At 42.1% G+C, this 17,915-nt stretch overlaps 1 protein-coding gene across 1 annotated transcript in view; it reads right to left on the bottom strand.

Annotated features, from left to right (window-relative positions):
- Positions 1 to 737: 737 nt before the first annotated feature.
- Positions 738 to 17,915, bottom strand: part of LAMA1 (laminin subunit alpha 1) — a 123,179-nt gene continuing 106,001 nt past the window's right edge. Inside the window, exons 53-63 of the mRNA XM_056138436.1 lie at positions 17,736 to 17,894; positions 14,831 to 14,982; positions 12,309 to 12,494; positions 10,634 to 10,769; positions 9,588 to 9,700; positions 7,118 to 7,307; positions 6,425 to 6,583; positions 5,770 to 5,923; positions 4,366 to 4,499; positions 1,112 to 1,334; positions 738 to 959 (exon numbers count right to left, since the gene is read on the bottom strand). Of these exons, the coding sequence (XP_055994411.1) occupies positions 799 to 959; positions 1,112 to 1,334; positions 4,366 to 4,499; positions 5,770 to 5,923; positions 6,425 to 6,583; positions 7,118 to 7,307; positions 9,588 to 9,700; positions 10,634 to 10,769; positions 12,309 to 12,494; positions 14,831 to 14,982; positions 17,736 to 17,894 (1,767 nt within the window). The 3' untranslated portion in view covers positions 738 to 798. The remainder of the gene's footprint in view (positions 960 to 1,111; positions 1,335 to 4,365; positions 4,500 to 5,769; positions 5,924 to 6,424; positions 6,584 to 7,117; positions 7,308 to 9,587; positions 9,701 to 10,633; positions 10,770 to 12,308; positions 12,495 to 14,830; positions 14,983 to 17,735; positions 17,895 to 17,915) is intronic.

Below are 17,915 nucleotides of genomic sequence, written 5' to 3'. Positions count from 1 at the left end.
CATGGTGGTGGAAAGTGGGCACTGGCAGAGGGATGGGTATTTGATCATTGTATAATCGAAACCCAAGCACAAAAAATTGTAAATCTACAACTGTACTTCATGGTGTTTCACTAATAAAAAGGAAAAAAAAAGAATATCCCTTTACCTACTGTTAACTCTCAGATCTTGAAGGACTTAGAATTTTGGTAAAGAAAGCTACTCATACTCTGCTCTAATCTATAACCACCTGCAGAGATATTTTATTTCTTAGGAGCTCAAACAAAGTGCTATCAAATTATCAATACATAAAGTGATATGCATGGTAGGCTTTCAGTAACAGTATTGCAAACCACAGTGCCTTAAAAGAAAAAAGAAAAAGGGAAAGGTGTCTGCCAGACAAGCAGACCGGGGGAACAGTCTGCCATAGAGAAACTGGGGACATTGGTGAAGGGTAGGGACACTGGTGAAGTGACTGGAGTTGGAACATTGTACACTTGAAACACAATCATGTATAACTTTGTAACTTAGTAAGTCACTGTGATTTAATTTTTTAAAAACGTTACCAATAGAATATTCGATTAACAAAGGTTTATTTAAAAAAAACATTGAAAGGCAATGAACTCAATTTACCTTTTAAACTATTTAATAGAGGTATTTGTTGTACATAAGCTTTTTCTTTTTTAAGTCTATCATCAACACAAAATTTTCCCCTAGAAACAACCTGAGTTGGAAAGAAAATCTTGATTGAAGACATTTTAATTTACAAAAACAATTCTCAAAATATATGCAATGTTCCCCAACCAGAAGTTATCCAGAATTTCAGGGCTCTGTCCCAGGACAGGAATGAGGGAAAACTCCTTGGAGCTCGAAGGCTCTGCTGAAGTCATAGGATTGAACTTGTGGGCCTCTTGTCAGCGTGAGCTTCCTCAAACACCCACGGAAGGCAGTCCGGGTGCTCAGGCAGTTTTGCTTTACATCAGCTGTTTAGGAAACAGAAGAGAACTATTGCTTAAATAGGGAAAATTAAACAAGTAGCACAGGAACAAGAATAATCTCAAATTGTGTGCATTAAAAGTTGTCTGTGGATTCCCCACTAGTCACTGAAGCCAGAGTTGTGGACGTCCATACATACCAGGATAGCCACCGACATAGATGGGATTGTTGGTGTCTGCAGAGGTGGACTGGCTGTGTGGACTCTCAGCACGAACTGCAGTTCCATCCACGATCAGAGCCAAGCGGTGCTTGCGTTTGTGAGCCTGAAGTGTGTGCCATTTCCCATCGCAGAGAGTATGGGTAGCTGGGGGCTCATATGTGGCTGTTATCCTCCCAGCCCCATTGTTAACATGGAACAAGAGCTAGACAAACAGTAGACACAAGTAACTAGAGCTGTGATTTTATTTTTCCACTTTAAAGGAATGTGATATATTCATAGAGTGCTTTTTTGGATACCTAGACACCCATCATTCTGCTAAAAAGAAAAGCTAACAGTGTGTGTGTGTGTGTGTGTGTATGTGTGTATGAATAATGCTTTTGAAAGAAACCTCTTAAAAGACCCTATTCCAGAAATTTCAGAAAAGGCAAAAAGACCACCTTGGTGGGAAGAAACCTAGTGTTCTCTGCCCACACGGTGCCTTTATAGGGATTGATGAGTCTGTGGGTTGGGATCCCTTCCTAGACAGTGGGCTAGCTCCTCTGAATGAAGGTTTATCCACTCCTTTCTGATGAAATATAAATGTTCTATCACTATCCATGCAAAAGCCCCAAATCTAAAATTTGCCAAAGATGGGAGAAAAGAAGTCTGAATATATTGATGTAAAGCTCTTAGATTACATGAGCAGGTAAAGCTGCTTATATTATTTTATGGAAACTCTGATATTAAAATGCATAGTACAAACTCCTAGGCAACCACTAAAAAATGTTTAAGAGAACAGTAAATAATAAGCTTCCATTGGTAGTGGTGAAAATGCAGTAACTTTTGATATCAAAAACATAAATGTTAATACTATTATTATCATGTCATCTGAACTATAATAAAATAATATACTACTATAAAGGTATTTGTATGCTTAATATATGAAATCAACTAATAGCAATATAATTATAGTGAAGATAGTAACTATATGAAATAAATAAAAATAAGCCAATAGAGGTAAAATATACAGTACACTCGACATTTTTATCCACCCATTATACTTCTGATAAGATTTTTTAGAGTTATATAAGAATATAAATTAGATACAAAAGTTTTAAGAATTATTTTTAAGGACAGGTGAGGAAATACATTGGCTAAAAGGCCAGTATATTTATTGTTTAATATGCTAAAGAGGCAATTTTGCCACAACCTGAAGATGAAAAGAGGGGGGATTTAGGTGAAGGGAAAGAACAAGATGTCAGGTTAATTTCTTATGTTCTCAGCAGCCCCGATTCTAGTATTCTAGGAGAAATCTGGAGGGTAGGGATGTAGCAGGACCATCTGAGAAACAAACAAATCAACTCAGAACAATGTAGAGCATTCAAATTGCCCCTTGCCCTTCTAGAAGTCAGGAGGTCAGGGAGATGGAAGGTCTTTGTCACAACAAGAGAGGAAAGGGTGGGAGCCCAGCAGAAATGGTGGCTGAGTGCAGTAAGGTAGACAGAAGGATCAGAACACCACCCTGATTCCTCAGGACCTTTGAGTAGATCTCAAATGACTAGGAGATGAAGGAGCAGGAGCGTCCCTGACAGTTGCAGTGGGAAGGCTGATCTGCAGGGGACACCGGATCAAACCTGGAAATACTAAGGTCTCATTCCCACTGTACAGACTCCCTTTGCTGCCCACTATGAAAAAGACAGAACTTTGTCTGAAGACCAGGACTGAGAGTTTCCCAAAGTGCAGAAGGATGCTCCCTGAAATGATGGTGGAAGAAATAGTAGCCTCAGGTGCAACGGGGAGGAAAGCACTTTCTCTCTGCTTAGTAAAGTGGTTGAGAGATTTATTTTTCTGGAAAGGGGGAGTAGCCTAGGTACTGACGGGTGTGCCTCAAATCCCATCTCCACCCCACAAATAGCAGAGAGAGGGAGGCAGAGCTCTGGGGAAACTTGGAATATGTTTTAAAGCAGAAGAGACTAAGGCACCGTTAATTATTGAGTTCATTTTGTTCCAACATGAGAAGGACTGGAGGCTGAAAAGCAGGAGCAGAACAGTTCTGGAAAAAATTAATTCTTCTGTCAAATAGATTAGGCTGTGCTACATCAATCCCATGGACTCTTTGCAATAAAAAGAAGTGAACTGTTGCTACTCAGAACAACCCAGTTGAGCCGCCAGGAAATGAGGCTAAGTATAAAAAGCCACTCTCAAGAGGATTCATACTGCATCATTTCATTTATATAACACTCATGAAATAACAATTAGAGACCCGAAGAAGAGATTAGTGGCTGCCAGGAGGTAGAGATGTGGGTGAAGGAGATGAATGGGAAACTGGAGAGCCTGGGAGAAATGGTACAATTAAGTGACCTTGATTGTGTTGGTGAATACACAAAACTACACTTGATAAAACTATATACAAGTACACACACACGTACATGCAAAACTAGTACAATTAAATAAGGCACAGATTGTGCCCAAGTCAGTTTCATAGATTTGGTGATGTCCTATAGTCCTGTGAGAAGCTAACTTTCAGAAGGCTAGTGATGGGGACCCCCCCAACTCCAGTGCATTTCACAGCAAGTTCATTAGTCCATGATTATTTTCATACAACAAGTTAACAGGTATTATGAAAAGGGGCACCATCTCAGCAACTATCCAATGGTTCAGGAAACAAAGGTCTATATAAACAAAGGTCTATTTCATTCTGCTTTAAGTATCACCTTAAAGTTATAAAAGAAGAGATTAAAAAATCACTTTAGAATTATCTGGGTTGTTTTGTTTTAGGGCCACACCTTGTGGTACTCAGGGTCTATTCCTGGCTAAGTGCTCACATTGGCTCTTATCCTTGCTTAGAGGTCTCTGCTGGTGACCAACCCTGGGCCATATTGCAGGCAATGCTTATCCATTAGCCTGCTGAACTAGCTCCTTGGTCCCAGAACTACCTAATTTTCAAAAGTATTAGTTGAGGGCTGGAGAGATCACTCAATGAGTGGAGCACAGGCTTTGCTTGCAGAAGGCCTGGATTCAGTCCTGGATACGGCATGATTCCCCTGAGCTCTGATTGGACTGACCTCCAAGCACAGAGCTGGGAGTAGCCACTGAGCACTACTGGGTATGGTTCCCACCCCCACAATATGTATTCATCATTTTTCTCTAATTAAAATGAATAATCAAAAATGTCAATCTTGCTGTTCCTACTGTTTCTCAAGTGTTCTATCCCTGACCCTGGAGTGGGGCGCCCATTGCAGTTAAGCACCTACCTTGCCATTTACGATTTCTAGTCCAATGGCGTCCACTTTGGCGCTGCTGATGCCCAGGAGCACCCCGTTGTCAGAGGCGGTGCGGAACTCCAGAGTGATGCTGATATCTGAGCGCACTTTGTAACCCTCTTTCACTGAGAGACACAAGGATGTTTTGAGTGAGGGGTGAGCCCTGCTGGCCCTCCAGAAAGTTCAGGTCATAGAGGTCATGACCTGGGCTGGGGGCTGTGCTTCCAAACTCCTAAGTGAGGAGAACTGCTCTAGCTCATTCGTGTTTTTTTTTAATTTAATGTACAAGTACTGTTATTTATTCAGCCATTGATTAGGCTGATTGAATTGGACATGAACTCCAGTGCTCGAGATCATTCTGTGATACAGCAACATCCCAAGCTGTGAGTGAGCCCTGGAGCCTTACCTTATGCAGCTGTAGAAGGAAGGGACACAGGCTACACCAAACAAGGTTGGGAGTATTGGCTCGTCTAAATTCATGCAGGGAAAACTCAAAGTGGTGCTATCTAATATAATTCCTTCATTATCCACTCTCTACTGCAGGCTGGGTAGGTCATTATATAATGACCTAGATTTAATAGCCAAGAGCCCACACTTGTCTTTTTTTTAAAATATAAGTAGGCATTTAATTGAATGATTTTTTTTCAGGTGATAGAATAGGTGAGACACCAATTAGGGATATTAGCAAAAGCAGGTGTCACCATCCCACTGTTGAAGGGAAAATAGGAGTCAGTGTTCCTACCAGAACTTGGATACATAGAGTTCTACAGAGAAGCCAGCCCTTCCTTCCCTCTCAGAAGCCAAAGGAAGTGGAGAAGCGGAGTTCCCCTTGATGGTGAGCAGAAAGGAACTAGGGGGGTGGGTTCCCATAAAGGGGCCACTTAAAGATGGGAACGAATGTTGCATAGCTTACAAAAGCTAGTCTTAAGCTTTGAGGAATTTATATTCAAAAGCATTTTTAGAGATTTATATTCCTCTACCTATAATTGATTAATATTTTCACAACCTAAATGGAGTTAATCTCTTCATTAAATTTGAGTGGCATGTTAGACTAGGCTACTTTAGGCCACCAATTTGAAATTCAAAGATCATTATTAACTTGGATGATGAGAGCAGGGCTGAAAATCTGGGGAAGCTTCAGAGGAAACCAGCTGCCCTGGGCTAGAAGTTGTACCACTTTCTGGCCTGCATCACGCCAGGTGCTGAACACAGGTCATGAGAAAGCTTTAAAAGAACAAACACTGAGAAATCAGAACAAACTGGAAACTCAACCAAACCTGGTTCTCCTACAGCCTGCCTCAATGAGCTTACTCTGTCATATGATTTGGGGGTACAGGTGAATTAGGGTGCAGGTGAATCCCAAAGCTCTCTTCTGAGATTGCCAATGATACATACCAAGAGCAGCGTATCCACTTCCGTCAAAGAAGGTCCCTTCCTGGGCTGCTGCATAGCACCTGCTCACTGCAAACTCAGACACTGGCGTGCTCCTGTCAAGCTGTCTGCCATTCAGTGTCACCTCTCCAATACAAGCAGGAATGCTGTGAGTGATCTAACCAAATGATGGGAGAGGAGACAGTGTTGAGTATAATGAGAGGGACAAGAGAATATAACGTTTCCCCCATTTTCCAATAAAACACATTATAATGTGATGTTTCAATCTGAAAAATCTAACTGCCACTATACACTGTCTCATTCTAGTGAGCTCCCACTAGTATCCCTGATAATACTGCAGAAAGAGTGTTCTATTGATGAAATGTCATAGAAATCACAGTATTGCCAAGAAGGTGGAGCTGAGTAATTGGTGAATATAAATTCTTTGGACTTTTCTGAATTGTACTGGGCAAAGTGGCTTTGTTCAGGGAAATGTGTATTAACAAGGAGATGAGATCAGTGGGTCTTCACAGAAAAGCCCCCAAAGTATCTAGGGGAAATTTGAAAGGTTTACATCATACAGTCCAGCCCAAGGTAAGTAAAACAAATAACACTTCCTCTACAAAATAAACTCAATCACGTAACAGTAAGGCAGGCCCCTGCAGAAAATGCTGCTTACGTTGCCGATATTCCTGGCTCTGTACTCAGAAGGGAGCCCTCCAAGATACAACTTTCCTTCCACATCCAATGTGGTACCATCTCCAACTACGGTCACTGTGGCAGATTCCTGGTCGTCAACCGTCATAAAGCCCTTTCTCTTAAAGTACTCTGTTTTGACCTAAACAAAATGGAAACATGATTTTTTAAGGAATAAGGGAAAACTTTAACAGATGTTCGTTTGCAACATCTGTTCATGAGAGCTGTAACAGCCTGAGTGAAATGCTAAAGGATGCTGGTTTTTTTTTTTTTAACATCGTTGGTGTAGAAAAAATACTGGAAAAAGAACATGCATGCAGACAGAATGTGCCTCAGAGTTCCAGATAGAAGGAAGCAAAAACCATTGTATTAGGAGGCAAAAACCTTGGCATGAATACTGGACCCATTTATGCCATTATGGTCTTGGTTTATTTGTCACTGGGCCAGGATATTCCTGTTAGCTTTTATTCATCCCACCAAGATTTGTGAACAGGAACTGTGTTGGGCCCTGGGGATAGATAAGAAGCAGAAAAAGTCTCTTCCTACAGTTCTCATTCGTTGGGACAGATACCAGAGGTGAAGGAGGTGATTTTAACCACACTGAAATGAGGTGAACAAAGGAGAGACATGAAACCAGCAACCTGGAATGAGATAGCGCCACTTCCTGAGCACCTACCGTGTGCCACTTGCCATCACTGAGCAGGGCGGGGTGGGTGACCTTAGTTCTGCTCTTCCCCAGATCAAACATGAAGTGGAGGCGGCCCCCCTGCAGCTGCAGTGTGGCATAGTCAACCTGGTTCTGATGAGCCATATAGTAAATCAGACCACTGGAGGCAAAAGTTCGGATGTGGAGCTGAACTGACAGCCTGCAGGGAAGCAAGTTGACAAGAGTAAGACTTCACTTTCACTTTCACTCATGGAGAACCCCCGAATGGCTTCAATGTAGATGCTTAACATTTTCAGGGTATTTATTCCGTCATTCACTTTTCCATCCATTCATTCAACTGGTGCTTCCTGGATCTCGATATCCATCAGTGGTGAAGACAGCAGGGCACAGAAGGAAGTGCCTTTCTCCCAAAGAACCAATACTAGAAAACTTGAAATTAGGTCACATGGAGGCTCACTGGAGCTACTGGAGCGCCATTATGCTCAGGGCAGGAAACTCCAAAATGACAGAATGTCAGCTGGGAGGCAGCTGATGTGACTGAGATAGGAGTCAGCTCCACAAAGTAGAGAGGTGGGGTCTGTCTTGCATTCAGCCCTGTTTCTGTGGAACAAGGGACATGGTGATGATAGAAAATCAAGAATCCCTACCTGGAGACACCAGGAAAATGTAAGTACAGAGATGCTGGGGGCATTGTTCTGAGTCTCCTTCCACGAAAGGAAACTCTGTGTCACTGAAGCATGGTGGGGGTGAGAGGTTCTGTAGCTTTAACGTGTAGTGAATGTTTAAATACCACATGTGAGGGAGAAATCATTTTGTATCTATCCCTTTCCTACTGACTGGCTTCACTCAGCATATCCTCTAGGTCCAACCAATTCGCTGCAAATTGCATGATTTTGTCCTGAGCCTTTGACAGAAGAAGAGTCAGCGAAGGAGACAGAGCAAAAGTGTGTAGAAGGAACTGGAGCGACAGCACAGTGGGTAGGGCATTTGCCTTGCACGCGACCGAACTGGCTTAGATTCCCAGCATCCCCTATGGTCCCCTGAACACCGCCAAGGATAATTCCAGAGTGCAGAGCCAGGAGTAAGCCCTGTGGATTGCCAGCTGTGACACAAAAAGAAAAAAAATGTGGGTAGAACAGGAGCAAGAAATCAGCATCAGGAGGCTCCAATGATCAAAGAAGCCAAGTGGGCAAGTATGCAGAATGTGCTGAGAGCCCAGGAGTGAGGTTCGCAGGAGGAGGGCCCCTCCACCACCCACCCCCTGACCAACATGTTTTAATTACTCTGGCCAGAGCTGCTGTGGAGTGAGGGGTGCTGACTAGGTGCAGAGGTGGCGGGAGACGAGGCAGACTACTGTGAAAACCAAGGCTGGCTGCGAAGCTTAGCAGGGTGGTGTGTGCATTTGGGGGCCCTGAAGAGCTTTATAAGTTAGAAGCCACAAGAGAGAGTAAAGACTCTAGGACCAGGGGCTGAAGCGATAGCACAGCAGGTAGGGCATTTGCCTTGCACATGGCTGACCCAGGTTTGTTTCCCAGCAACCCATATGGTTCCCAGAGCACTGCCAGGGGTAATTCCTGAGTGCATGAGCCAGGAGTAAGCCCTGTGCATCGCTGGGTGTGACCTAAAAAGTAAAAAAAAAAAAAAAAAAAAAAAAAAAAAAGACTCCAGGACCAGAGTGCCTAGGGCGCTGGATCCCAATTGCTAGGGTGACTCAGGTGAAATCACTTCCCTGGGCCTCCACTTCCAAATGAAGACAAGGCCTCCCTCCAGAAACCATCAGAGCAATCACAGGGTCCCCATGAGGAAGACGGGGAGGGTGTCTGGCACTGCTATTTGCTGCTTTCTCCCTCACAGACAGCAATGTGGTGATGTTTCTGTGTTCTGTCAGATGGGAATAGTCTAAAAAGCGAGAGAAAAGAAAGTGCCAATGTCCTCGAGGGCAAAGTGATCAAAGTAAGAGGAAAGATGTGGTGTTTGGAGGAGCCTCAGTCAGCCTCAGGTCCTAACATCTAGGGAATGTGAGCAAAGGTCTCATCCAAAGGTCCTTGAGGAGTCAGGGGGTGTGAATGCCTGATGTGGCCCCAGGAATTTGGGGTGGGTGCAGTGAAACAACCTAAATAGGCATCAGTTTAGTAAATGCTGACAGGAGTATGGCATGTAAAGATGAGATGACTGAGACCAGGGAGTACAGAATTTGGAACAGAGGGTAACTTATTTACCTTTCCTATATCACACAGAGAAGTAGCAATGTGCTTCCAGAAGGGGTAGGGACAAATGACAGGAATGCCACTTTTCCATTCAGTTAAAGCATTCAGTTTGCACAAAAGATTCACACTCCTATTTTGTCACCTTCCCATGGCTACCACTTGGCTGCAAGTTGTTTCCAGAAATAAGAAGTTTCTGGAAAGAGCTCATCATTGAAAGTTCAATGAGAATCTTGTTGTGAGACCCTCCCCTAGGCTTTATGACAAGTACAGACCTCTTCCGGACAGATGACTGATTAAAAGGCAACACAAAATGGCTGTCTTGTGCAAGGCCAAACTGGTGAGCACCAAGGACGTACTCTGGGATGGTTTCCACAGCACACTGCTCCTGTCAGAGACACACAGGGACCTGCAGTCAGGAAGGATTTCAGGATCCCAAAAACGCAGGCAGGTTTTTCCATGAAGAAAACATTATGGAATTAATATTACCAGAACATCAACAACCCCAACTACATGTCTGCCCTGGTTTACTCTTCGTTGTTTCAAAGAATTTATTCATGAGTGTTTTAGCTCTCCAGAACAGGCATGGAGAGCTTTTGTCTTTCACATCAGAGTCATTAAAGTTCCCTTAATTCCCATGAACATAGTCAGGCCTAAGGAGCACAGGTTCCACTACTCTTCACTCCTCCTCCCCTGGCTGGGCACCTGTGGGCTCTGAAAAGTCCCCCCAGGAGACAGGCCACACACCTCCCCAGGCCTGAGACTTGGTCACCATCTTACGTTCACTCAGAGAATCATCCACACACTGTCTCTGCTCTAATTTGGCATCAGGGCGATGGACCAGCCCTGTGACCACTTTTTTCAGGCCCCCTTAATAAAGGGTTTCCAGAGAGCTCTGCCAATGGGGTCCCTGCAAGGCCACTGGAAAGCCTGCACAGAAGCAAGAATGCTTCTCTCCCCCTCCCCCCACCCCGCTCTGTCCTGCTCTTGTGGCCTCCCCCCAGGGCTGTCTTCTCTATGTTCCCCCACAGGGCCATCTTCTCTATGTTCCTCCCAGGGCTGTCTCCCCTATGGTTCCCCCTCAGGGCTGTCTCCCCTGTATTCCCCCCCACAGGGCCGTCTCTCCTATGGCCTCAGCATCCACAGGCGCTGCTCTCTGCTCAGACTCCTGGGCCAGAAGCACTTCCCCACCGGCATGTTGGCTCTAGTCTGTTCTGTCAGCTTTCCTGACAGCTCTGTAATGATTTCTCTAGTTCTTCGAGGCTGTTTTTCCTTTCTCTGAATAGACTTGACTGGTCCCAAGAGAGAAAGCCCCTGTTACCGGGCTTGGCAAAGGATGGGGCTCCTGCAGGAGCTGGCTGTCCTCTTCAGGAAACGCCACTTCAGACCTTGCTGAGAGCAAGCAGGTGTCCAACTCCACTTGCTCGTAGCCAACGGAACTGGTGAAATCCAACAGCCTAGATACAAACAGTGCATTTCCAATATTATTTAGCTGTCGCAAGTCCAAATATGAGCCCAGGCCATTTGAGTCTGACACCTTTAAAAGCCAGTAAAAATCATACTCCACATTATTCTTCAAACAGTCGAACTGACCATTGTTTACAGTGACTAGAAATCCATATATCCCAGTTAATTCTGTAGCCGTGAGTCATAGTCATTCCCAGTCACCTCGTCCAGCTGGCCATTGTCAAGCTTTCCTTAAGAACTGGCTCAAATACTGTCACCTGACATCTGCAGACTGCACTGAGCAGCCTCAGGGATGGATTCCCACAGTACAGTCCCCTATCTCACAGCAAGTTACAGTCAGTCAATGGCAAACTGGTTTGTGTTTTCCATGTTTTCCTTTGCCAGAGCCTGGCAAGCTACTTGTGACATATTCAATATGCCAAAAACAGTAACAATAACGGGTCTCCTTCCCCTGACCCTGAAAGAGCCTCCAATATGGCACCGTTGAGAAGGACGAGAAAGGAAAGGCTGCTAAAATCTCAGGGCTGGGATGAATGGAGACGTTACTGGCTCCCGCTCAAGTAAAACAATGGAAAGACAGTGAGACAGTGATACCTTTCTATGGCCCTTTATTCTGTAAGCCTTGTGACTTGTTCTTGCTGAAACTTTGAGCACATGGCTGTGAAAAGTCCAGAAATGTTTCTGCCCTAAGTAAGTTCCCAGATTAGTATTTGCAGAAGACTAATAAATCAATTAATGAAGAAACAGATATTTGAGTGAATGTATCTTTAAAATGAAACCAAGTCTCTGACACTATGTGTTGGAACGTAATGAAATAAATGTTTTTTACTTAAATGTCAATGACTTTTAAGAGTTTTTTTTTTGTGTTGGATACTGTAACCAAGAGAGATTCAAGTCCTTGTTCAAGGTCACCTGACCAGTCAGTAGCTCAGTTGTCAGAGCTGAGGTCTATTGACACTTGGTGTAGAATTAGTTTCTTTTATACAGAATCTCATCTTCCAGATCAGAGCAAAGCTCTGTTCCAGCAGCATGCTGAGGGGGTGTGAGGAGAAATGAAATGCCTTATGCACATGCTACTCCTTTCATACGGAACCTCTACATGGGACGAGGAGGTGACTTTTTAATAATTATTTTAGGAGATGCCATTAATTATCTCAAGTTGCAAGTAGCCAGGTTGTAAAGATTCTTTTAAGAATCACTTCAAGATAGGAAGGGACAGGCATCGCAAAATTTCTACACTGTCTTTAACTATATGCCAAAAATATATTTTTGACCTCTTTATCAATAGTACTGTGGATGTAATATTCAATATTTTTTTTAAAAAATACAATGAGTAGATTTATTAATCATCTAAATTCAGTAAAGCCCATTTGGGAAATTTTCATGATAGAATAATGGGGTTCACTGATTCAAGAACTTGCAGAACTTTAGGCCATTTTACAGAGCAAAATTAGATAGTAAATCAGTGTTGGCACTCAGTACTATCAATCAGGAGGGAATAAAACCACGTGAAGAGAAGTGACACTTACTCCATGTTGAAGATCAGGTTTTTGATACAACCACGGAATGATTGTCTCAACTTGAGCTGGGGTGTCCCCTCACCCTCAGGAATGCCACCTACATACAGGCTGGACACATTTATGCTTTTTCTTTCTACTGATGAACTCAGCTTCATCTCGACAGGATGTGTTTCATCCAACTGGACAGTGATAGTCCTAAAATGCCAAAGGAGAATTAGAGAAAATCTTTAAATATAATGAAACAACAGCTGTTATAATACAGACCTCCACAATTTCTTCATGATAAAGTCCCCTAAGCCAGAGAGATAATACAAAGGGCAGGGACTTGGCCGAGCTGGGTTTGATCCTCTGCTCCCCTTGTGGCCCCCTAGTAGTAAGCCCTTAGCATAGCCAGGCAAGACACCAAAACCAATAAATAAAATTAAAATTCCCTGTAGAAATATTTTATAATATTCCATGAAAATAAAAGTATCAATCTTAAAAAATAGAATTTATGCTAAATACTTTATTTTTATTTATTTATTTATTTATTAACCATGTATCTCAGTGATTCATATTTCATTTTTTTTCACCATGAAGTACATTTATAGACTTATAAATTTTTGTGCTTGGGTTTCAGTTATACAATGATCAAGTACCCATCCCTCCACCAGTGCCCATCCTCCCCCGCCACGGGTCCTAGCATCCCTCCCACCCCCTATCCCTCCCCCCACCCCCCCCACCCTGCCGCTGTGGCAGGGCATTCCTCCCTGTTCTCTCTCTCTTCTTTTGAGTACTGTGTTTTGTCAGAGAGGCATTGAGTGGCAATCATGTTTGGTCTATAGACTACTTTTAGCATGTCTCTCCCACCCTGGGAGGGTCTTCACAACACCCTTTATTTGGTGCTCTCTTCTCTATCTGAGCTTCCTTTTCACCTAGCACATGTGGCTGGCCTTCAAGTCATGGAGCAAAATTCCTGGTACTAATCTGAGCCATTCCTGGGTGTTAGTCTCCCGTTTTGTTGCGTTATGTTCCCCAGATGAATGCAATCTTTCTGTGTCTATCCCGCTCTTTCTGACTCATTTCGCTTAACATGATACTTTCCATGTAGTACCACTTGTATGTAAATTTCATAACTTCATCTTTTCTAACAGCTACATAGTACTCCATTTGTAAATACTTTAAAAAATAAATAGAATGTTATTAAATATTATTGAGTTAACTGCTTTTGGAAAAAATTCCTTTTCTCCTTTCTCTTTTCTTTTCCCTTCCTTCCTTTCTTCCCTCCTCTCCTCCCTCCTCTGCCTCCCTCCTCTTTCTCCTTCCATTCCTCCCTCCCTTCCTTTCCCCACAATGCAGTGCAATGAATAAAACAGGAGTTCACTGCATACAAGAAAACTACCTTAAGCACTATAACCTCTCTTCAGTCCCTGTAAAGTATTTTTCTTCTACTTCCATACCTCTAACAAAACATGCCATATTCTTTAAAGCACCTAGTCCTATGTTTGGAGGAAAACAAATAGGAATGTTGATATAACCCTATTTCTATTTTACTATTTTACTGTTTAGTATTGATGCATTACTGTATACTAATACTATATTATTTTTTGACAAAGCATTAATCCAATGTTAAACCAATTTCTGCTAGACCACAGGAAAGGTTCTCCTAAGTATTGCTTATTCTTTTTTTTTTTTTTAATTTTATTGAATCACCGTGAGATAGTTACAAGCTTTCATGTTTGGGTTACAATCACACAATGATCAAACACCCATCCCTCCACCAGTGCACATTCCCTGCCACCAATATCACCAAGTACCCCCCCACCCAATCTTCCCCCTACTTCCATGGCGGACATGATTCCCCATAATCTCTCTCTACTTTAGGGCATTATGGTTTGCAATACAGACCCTGAAAGGTTATGTTTGTTCCTTTATCTACTTTCTGCACACATCTCCCATCCGGACCGATTCCTCCAGCCATCTTTTTCTTAGTGATCCCTTCTCTATTCCAACGGCCTTCTCCCCTTTGCTCATGAGGCAGGCTTCCAGCTATGGAGCAATCTACCTCTCCCATGTATCTACTATCCTTAGGTATCAGCCTCATGTTATGTTGTTTTATCCTCCACAAATGAGTGCAGTTCTTCTATGTCTGTCCCTCTCTTTCTGACTCATATCACTTAGCATGATACTCTCCCTTCTATCCATAGTATCGCTTATTCTTAAGCACCTGAAATTACAGTATAGAAAAGGTCTACATTTTAAAACTATGAAAAAACATTGGTTAATCTTCCCAATGAAGTTAACTGCAAAGAGTACTATGACAAAGGCTTGAGAGATAGTTCAACAGGCTGCAGCACGTGCATTGCACGCAGAAGGCCTGGGTTTAATCCCCAGCTCCACATGATCACCACCAGCAATGACGGAATGACCCCAGAGCACCAACCTCAGCACCAATTAGTGAGCACCACCAAAAGAAAAGACAAATCTAAGAGTTATCAACACTACAGAAAGGTTCCCTTTGTGAAACCACCATGCCCTTGTTACCCAAATACCTTCCATTTCTTGTCAGAGAGATGGAATGTTCTTGTCCATCGCTGTACGTGCCCGTGGGAGAGTGCAGGAGAGCTTTTCTCAGGCTTGCTCCATCCCCAGAATCAATATGCACTTCCACATGACCATCAGTCAGCACAATGGCAAAGAAAGGCTGGGAGTGGACAGAGCATCACAGAAACATCATTCCATGGCATGAACATTACTACATGATTCCAAAAATACTGTATTATAAAGTTAATGTGGAAATATTACACCATGTAAGCAATTTCTTAGCAATATTACCAGCTAACAAAGTGCTTCCCAAAGTGGGCAATATTAGCCCCTAGGGCTTTAGACCCATGGTGGGAGTACAAGATAGTCTCAGTGTACCTGGGGGCACTACTTGGTTTGTGATTAAAGAAGAGGTGCTAGATATTTTTTGCTGTTATTTGTTTCAATAATGGGTCTCATTCCCCTGACCCTGAAAGAGCCTCCAATACAACAGCGTTGGGAAGGATGAGTAAGGAGAGGCTGCTAAAATCCCAGGGATGAATGGGACATTACTGGTGCCTGCTCAAGCAAATCGATGAACAACGGGACAACAGTGATACAGTGACACAGAGATTTGTTTCTCTGTTTTGTCTTTTTGTTTTCTTTGAAAAGGATATGGTAAGCCAAGTAAGCTTGGAAATCTCTGATATAACTCAATTATTTTAAATTTGGTAGGCTGCTTTCCAATATCTAGTCATATAATTAAGATTTTACATTATGTTATATTATGTTATTATTACTAAATATATCTAAGGTTTCCATTTCTACATAGATGTTATACTTTTTATTGCTGAAAATATCCCAACATAAATATATTGCAGGCCATGGATCTATCTGCTTGTTGTTTAAAAGTTAAGCCATTAGTAATATTCCATTACCACATGTAATAAACATTTTTTAGTCTATGAAATTTTTTAGTCTATAACATTTTTTAGTCTATGAAATTGTTTTCTAACATTTCCAAAAGTGGGATTAAAAGACAGTAGCTTGGGTTCAGAGAGATAGTACAAGGCTGGGTGCTTGCAGGCTACTAATCCAGTTTGATTCCTGGCACTGCACCATGGGCCCCTAAGAACTACCAGTGGTCAGACTTGAGCACAAATGCAGGTGTAGCCCAAGCACTACTGATGTGGTCCAACCCTTCCTGCTCCCCAAAGAGAATGAACACTTTGAAAGTGTTTAAAGCTCTTGTGCTATTTTACCACCCCAAAAGAGGCCCATGAGCAGAATATGATTGGTTTAAAACATTCTTTTTTTTCAATTAAAAAAATTTTTTTTATTGATTGAGATATCACAACTTACAGCAGCACAGAGGTGGTTATTACCATGTCCATCCCTCCCCCAATGTTTCAAGATTCTTCCACCACTATCCCATGGACTCTGTCCCCTCCATTCCCCCCGCCTACTCAGTTCACAACACTCTATGAGCATTGGGGCATTCCTTTTTTTTTTTTTTTTTTTTTTTGCTAACTTAAGTAGAACATTTTCAATTTTCAGTAGTCCTAATAAGATCAGTGGAGGAAAAGAGTTTGGTGGTGCCTCAAAAAATTTCCCCAGAGAGGTACTAAATGATAAATGAATGTTTATAATAACAGTATTTATAATAGCCAAAAGGCAGAAACAACCCAAATGCCCACCAATGAATTAAGAGATAAATCAATGATATTGTGAACTATTTATGACACATTATTCACTCACAGAAAAGGAGTAGTGTCACATGCCACAGTGTCGATAAACCCAGAAAACATGCTAAGTGAAAGATACAAGCAACTACATGCTGCAAGGATCCACTTATATAAAATATACAGATAAAAGGCATTTATATGTACAGAAAATAAATTGGTGGTTTCCAGGGAGGAGGGGAGGTGATGAGGGGCTGCTTAATGGCACAGGTTTTTTATTTTCACTGACATAAATGTTTTGAAGTAGAGAGAGGATGTGCCCTCCCAACATTGTAAAAACACTAAATTGTTCTGAATTTTTCACTTTAAATAGGTTAATTTTTACATTGTATAAATTCTACTCCAACTTAAGAAATAATTGATGAGGTCCACAAACCTATCTGTCATTGTAAAACCTTTATCAAGTGACTCTGGATCAGGGAATCTCTGGATTGCTTTAACATGTCACAGCTAAGTGACCTGGGGAAGGTTAACCAAAGCTCTCTGAATCCACTTCTCCCTCAGTGAAACACATGAAGCACCAATCGCAGAGTATGCAGTATGATTGTGACTATACAGCAATGACTGTAATGCATCCTGAATACTTTTAAAATATCCTGCACAGATTGCAGTTGCATAGCTTCTACCTTATTAGCAGTCTATAAAACCTCTTCAAAGTCCATGTTACAAACAAATTTGCACAGAGGAGAGGAAAAACAATCACCTATGCTACTGAAAAGGAATATAAAGATGGAAAACCATTAACTTTTCTCTCTTCTATGGGTCCACTGTCTTGGCACAAGCCACATTTCTCTTTCTGCTCCATTTAGTCCCTATAATGTATAAAGAAAATCTTTCTTTATGGAGCAGTATGCTAAGCAACTCAACAGAATTTAATGGTTTGCTGTCTTTCCTTTTATTACAAAAACAAAGGCCAGGGTATGTGGAAGAAAATTCAAAGAGCTTGAAAGCAATGAGAAGCAGTTAGCAGGTATCTTTCTCCTCTATAGCTACAAAAGAAAAATGGGATAGTCAATAGAAAATTACTTATTTACAAAGGAAAATATTCAGCAACACTAATTTTAGCTTATTAAAATGCATACCCATAAATAACAGGGCATGCATACAACTGCAATAACCACTCCTGGTTTAGTTGTTTTTATTGGAAGTGATATTCTTTCTGAACTGGCATGAAAGTGTTTGACCTACTCACCACATGATCTTGCTTCTTCCCACGCTTATCCAGGGCAGCCAGAATGATGCCACTACTGTTCTGAGTAACAAATGTTGCCAACAATTCCGATTCTGGTGTCAAAGACTTGGGTGGCAGTTCAACATAGCCACCTTTCAAGAAGCTAACACTTCGGATAGGCTAGTCACAGAGAGAAGAAAA

This window comes from Sorex fumeus, unplaced genomic scaffold (assembly GCF_029834395.1).
Source record: "Sorex fumeus unplaced genomic scaffold, SorFum_2.1 ptg000128l, whole genome shotgun sequence".
Classification (NCBI taxonomy): Eukaryota; Metazoa; Chordata; class Mammalia; order Eulipotyphla; family Soricidae; genus Sorex; species Sorex fumeus.
This window is presented reverse-complemented; position numbering and strand designations above follow the sequence as displayed.